Below are 6,000 nucleotides of genomic sequence, written 5' to 3' on the forward strand. Positions count from 1 at the left end.
GCTACTGGTTAATGCTGGATACCCAGGAGCTCTTTTAGCACCTGGTCACTGGTTAATGCTGGATACACAGGAGTTGCTTCTAGCTCCTGGCTACTGGTTAGTGCTGGATACACAGGAGTTGCTTCTAGCTCCTGGCTACTGGTTAATGCTGGATACCCAGGAGCTGCTTCTAGCTCCTGGTCACTGGTTAATGCTGGATACCCAGGAGCTGCTTCTAGCTCCTGGTCACTGGTTAATGCTGGATACCCAGGAGCTGCTTCTAGCTCCTGGTCACTGGTTAATGCTGGATACCCAGGAGCTCTTTTAGCACCTGGTCACTGGTTAATGCTGGATACCCAGGAGCTGCTTCTAGCTCCTGGTCACTGGTTAATGCTGGATACCCAGGAGCTGCTTCTAGCTCCTGGTCACTGGTTAATGCTGGATACCCAGGAGCTGCTTCTAGCTCCTGGTCACTGGTTAATGCTGGATACCCAGGAGCTCTTTTAGCACCTGGTCACTGGTTAATGCTGGATACCCAGGAGCTCTTTTGGCTCCTGTCACTGGTTAATGCTGGATATCCAGGAGCTGCTTCTAGCTCCTGGTCACTGGTTAATGCTGGATACCCAGGAGCTGCTTCTAGCTCCTGGTCACTGGTTAATGCTGGATACCCAGGAGCTCTTTTAGCACCTGGTCACTGGTTAATGCTGGATACCCAGGAGTTGCTTCTAGCTCCTGGCTACTGGTTAATGCTGGATACCCAGGAGCTGCTTCTAGCTCCTGGTCACTGGTTAATGCTGGATACCCAGGAGTTGCTTCTAGCTCCTGGCTACTGGTTAATGCTGGATACCCAGGAGCTCTTTTAGCACCTGGTCACTGGTTAATGCTGGATACCCAGGAGTTGCTTCTAGCTCCTGGCTACTGATTAATGCTGGATACCCAGGAGCTCTTTTAGCACCTGGTCACTGGTTAATGCTGGATACACAGGAGTTGCTTCTAGCTCCTGGCTACTGGTTAATGCTGGATACACAGGAGTTGCTTCTAGCTCCTGGCTACTGGTTAATGCTGGATACACAGGAGCTGCTTCTAGCTCCTGGGCATCCACGCTTAATTTCGATCCCTAGAGGTGATGTCTGAAATAAAAGAAGTGTGGTGAGATTTTGTTGGGACGTTTTTTAGGGTTTGACTGCGATTGCAACTGTCTGGAACCTTGCAGTGCACACCTGCTAATAACGTATTTCTCCTTACAGCTATTGTGACCAGCTTGACATGTCATATTTTTCTTATTCATGTTTTCATGTTCTTCTTCCCTTGTTCACCCCTCCCATCCCACCTTGGCGAGGCCTTTTAGTCTAGTTACTCATTCATAGTTCATGGGGAAGGAGATATTTTATATTCATAGTGCTAGAGACAAAGCCTGAAGGGATCAGAGCTCTAGCAAGACATAAACAGATAATTTATATTTTTTCTTTTATAAACGAGCGTAATACCGGGGACCAGTTTCTAAGCGACAGCCCGGGATGCAAACATGTGTTGCTATGCGTTGTCTTGCTACCAAGTCAAACATGTTGCCCGAGCTATCCTGTCGGCCTGGATAACATAACCATTATATTCTAGATATGAAGGAAACAGCAGAATAGTCAAATAGGTGCTCCTTCAAATAGTAAGGTTTTCAAAGAAGGTTTAAAGCAGTCAAAGACAACCCCTCAGAAACGGAGGAAAAGCATTCCAGAATTTAGGGGCGGAGTAGTGAAATGCACCTTGACTCACTACAGTCCATTTTGCTCCTGGTATACATAGAAGATGGGTATTGTTTTACAGGAGAACCAGGAGAGCCTTTGTGAAAGATAAGCTGGACTTTGACCATAAAGTCACTTGTGCATAAGCGAGTGATGTAAGGACACCCTAGCAGTCACTGGCAACCAGTAGAGCACCCTTCTGCTTTCAGATATGCATTCTCTCTTACCCATTGCGCATAGCACTGTTTTGAATGACTTGGAGTTTGCCATTTCGCCTTTCCCTATTCTATGCAGCAAGATACCACAGTAATCAAACTTGGTGCCTATAACAGCCCTAGCAATAGTTGGGCGGTTTCCTAATGGAGTTGCAACTTGATGCAATAGGAGGAGGCACTTCACATGGGCCTCAAGGAGTCTTATATCTTGCTTCAAGCTTCCTTAATCGAGCTTCTGTTCCAGCAATCAGCAGTTTAGTTTTAGAATAATTTAGGGCCAAACTGTGGTCCACCATCCATTGCATGATAAGAGAATGGATGTCCTTCCTATTATCGTACCCATGTCGTAGTTGCCAGAGAGCAGATTATGCACTGAGTATCATCAGCATGGTTGGTCTAAATTACACCCCTCGCATCTAGCGAGTCGAATGGCTTTGTGAAAACGTTACACAACTTGGGGGACAATATATAGTAGTGCTGCACACATCATGATGGATGTATGAACACATCGTGGAACAGTCCAAGGTAGAATGTTTGTGGTTGAATGAGAGAATGTTGGGAAAGGAATGTTACTGCAGTCGATCCTTAATAACCAATAAAGGATTCTACCTCAAAATACCTGGCAAGGAGAGAACCTTAATTTCACATACACGTTAATCATAGTTTCATCCCGTATCTACGACCAGACTCCCTTACCTGTCTGTGATTGGACCCAGCTCTGAATGGAGTGGGAGTTGGCATCCAAATCCATACCCCTCCCGCGCAGGACGAGTAAGTGGACATAAAACCCTGTCTCCCCATCTATTCAGCATCTTATTCTCCCAGGAGTTAAGTGCACTCCTGAAGCATTGCCATGGAGAAAGTCTTCCTCGTGATGTATTGTGGTTTGGTTGGTTGTGCCCTCACGTCTCCTGGCCAACCCGTGCAGTCATGCACATAATTAACGTTCTAGGTGGCAAGCATGGGTGTAAGATAGTTATGGTGTAGACAGATACAACCTATAATAGTTCCATAACAAAAGGATGCACATGCTTGAGCCCACTCCTAACCGTCACATGGGGTCCCCAGGGGAGCAGAGGGGGGGGTCGCTCAGCACAGCTTCCGTGGGCTGCATGGTTTGCATGCGTGGAGGGTATAAATGTGCCGGGACAGGTGGTGTGGTAGCGTAGTGCGAGCGCCACATGAGGCGTATATATTAGGGCAGCATCGTGTACAGGATGTCTCTCGTGGCTGTACAGTTCATACAGATGCAATTGGTGCAGTGGCTGCGCTATTCATCTTCTATCGCAGGAAAAGAGGCGTCTGCCAATGGAATAGGAAACTTCTCAGGTGTCAATTCCATGACAGGAACCTCATTAGGTGCCAACAGTTTTGCCCACTTTCCGTGGTCTCGATTGCTGGCTTTCTGGATCTTCCACCACCTTCCTTGTCTTGAATATGATCTTTTTTTGTTTATACAGTTCTGTATTTTGGCGGTGAGTGGTCGTGGTGGTGTACGGCGGGGACTTCCTTGTTTAGGCTCTATGTGCTCGTGCAAAACCTTGAGACAGGTCACCCGGTGCAAACTCCTGGAGCAGAAGGTGTGCTGCATGATGAGCTGGGTCATGGGGGAGGCAGATGATGTGTACTTTCGGCCCTCTGCCTCCTCGGGTCTAGCCTCCGTGCAGCCTCTGTAGGGTGAGTGCGTGCTTGCAGGGAGGGAGGGCTCGCTTCTTAGTGTGGAGGCCACCGTTTCAGAGAGATCCTGTCTGTCGCCGGAGGGACGCGTCCACCTTCACCTCTCCTACCTGCCATGTGCTCAGGGGAAGAGTGCAGGGCGGCCATGTCAAGGAGTCCCTGCATGTCCCCTGTGTGTCCTGTCCGGATCTCACTGCAGGGGCGGGGCAGCTGTAGCCCAATGCTAGCCGGGCGCCCTGCTGCAGGGACTCGGGAGACCGGCGGGTATATGCACCTGGGCGCTTGCCGCACTGACGCGGCGCCTACCTGTCCCGCTCCGGCCCTCAGCATAGACTGCCTGGGCCCGCAGCTCTGCCGCTGAACCCCCGCTCCCTGGACCTCCATGGCGGAAGGGGGCCGCCATCTTGCCCACGCAGCGCCGGCACGCCACCACGTTGCGTTAGCCCGTACGTCACCACGTTGCGCCAGTCCCGTACGTCATCACGTTGCGTCAACTCCGCCAGCGCGCTGTCGCACGGTTGCTCAGCAACCATACACAAACAGCCTCGTTCTCGCACCATGTATACAACGGACGTGAACTTTCTTGTTAATGTTAAACGTATTTATATAGCGCACTGTCAAGGACAGAGCTGGCCCCCAGGCGCTCTGGCAGTTCTGTAAGCAAAGAGGCGGGAGGGGGGTGCGGTTAGTCGGGAGGAGGGGAGTAGGAGTGCATACTTGCCAACCCTACTGATTTAGGCTACTGATTTTGAAGCAGTCCTACCACCTACAGATTTAGGAGACAGATCCAACTGCTTTTTACAGGGGCGGGTAATTTATGTGATTTTAAGGCAGGCTGCTTGAGGCCGGCCCAGGACAAAGCATGCAACACATTACTTTATCTGTCTGTGCGCTCGGTGGGTGATTACTTTGAGTGATGGGCTTAGACCAATCCAGTGACCTGACAGCTACATGACTCTGCCCTGCAGTCTGGCCGGGACAGGCCTTAGGTGAACCCCCAGTGAAGGCAAGTGGCAGAGCGTAGCACCATCACACAGCATCTGCTTACCAGACTGAGGAGGGTATCAGTCTCTAAGTTGTTCAGTTATTCATCTTGCACTGCAGGAATAGATATGTACTACCCGGGCTGCAGCCACAATGCAGTGGCAAACGTTGCCCACCAGCTCTGTGTGATTACCTTCTGTGAAGTTAGGGGATTGTATTCGGTGTTAACTACCATAAACATTTGAACATCTTTCCATGTTGTGCTGTTTGATGGGTTGTGTATTTTAGAATGCTCCAGTGGTGCCAATAATGTATGCTCTGTATTTTCCTGTGATGTAATTGTTATACAAAGTATTATTTTTGAAACTTGAAAAATCCTACATCTTTTTGGTCACTGAATGTTGGCAAGTGTGGGAGAGTGGGAGAAGTGGTGTGCTGTTGGCGGCTTCAGTTCAGTATACACAGTGTGCTAAGCTTTCGGTGCGAGTAGCGGACCGGACGAGACCACGTGTGCTATAGGTGCTGTTTGTGTGTTGTTTGTTGTTGATGCAGTGTGGTGAAGTGTGTGCGGTTTGCTGGGAAACAGATAGTAGTGTGAGGTTTTGGGTGGTTTGGGTATGCAGAAATTTGGAAGATTGGGTTAGTGGGTCCACGCGCCTATCTGCTTTTGTTCTATTCTTTCTGCACCTGCTCTATGGCGTTTCCCTTATGATATGCATACATGCCAACATTCTCAACAACCTAGGGGGAGGATTCTGCTCCCTAAAGCGGGAGAAAATAATTTCCCCATAGGATCGCATTAGGGTTTTAATTATTTCAGGCGGGAGTAAGAAAATAATAGCAATCTTTTTAAACAAAATATCGGGAGTCTCCCGCCTAAATCGGAGGGTTGGCATGTATGGATATGATATATTTTATTTGTAACGTGCCTATACACAAGTGTTTCAAGGCAAGGGAAGGGAACAAAGAGAGGACAAAACAACAATCTTACTAGGCCCAGTGACATTGAGATCACGCAAGTGCAGAGGAGAGGGAAGGGAAGAAGTGCCAGGGGAATGGGAGGAGGAGCAAGTACAGTATGTAGGACAAAACATTGAAAACAAGAAGTGCAGTCAGCAGGTAGCAGTACAGAGTTAAGTGCAGAAAAACAGGTGATTGAGTGCGATAGATATACAATATCAATTCAATTATCTTACAAAAGTGTTTCATAGATAAGTGCAAGTAGGGAGGTTGTAGGGTTGCAGATACAGCCCCAAGTGCAGGGTTGCCAGGGGGCAGTGTGTTAGAAGAACTCCTAGAAGCCTATGGAGACACTGGAAGTTACATCAACCACGATATACTCAGTGGAATCCAAGATGGCAGCTCCTTGATAACGTCTCTATCAACTAATAATGCAGATCTAGTCTTTT

General features: G+C 48.7%; 1 protein-coding gene across 2 annotated transcripts in view; it reads right to left on the reverse strand.

The window, feature by feature from the left end:
* LOC138491093 (zinc finger protein 271-like) overlaps positions 1-4,053 on the reverse strand; it is a 231,783-nt gene extending 227,730 nt beyond the window's left edge. Inside the window, exon 1 of one of the 2 annotated variants that reach the window (XM_069617405.1) lies at positions 2,627-4,053. In XM_069617405.1, coding sequence (XP_069473506.1) covers positions 2,627-2,681 — 55 coding nt within the window. In that variant the 5' untranslated portion in view covers positions 2,682-4,053. The remainder of the gene's footprint in view (positions 1-2,626) is intronic. The other variant, XM_069617404.1, reaches the window with a different exon arrangement.
* Between the last annotated feature and the right edge of the window lie 1,947 nt (positions 4,054-6,000).

Source organism: Ambystoma mexicanum, chromosome 10 (genome assembly GCF_040938575.1).
Source record: "Ambystoma mexicanum isolate Mex_15411 chromosome 10, UKY_AmexF1_1, whole genome shotgun sequence".
In the NCBI taxonomy this organism is placed as follows: domain Eukaryota; kingdom Metazoa; phylum Chordata; class Amphibia; order Caudata; family Ambystomatidae; genus Ambystoma; species Ambystoma mexicanum.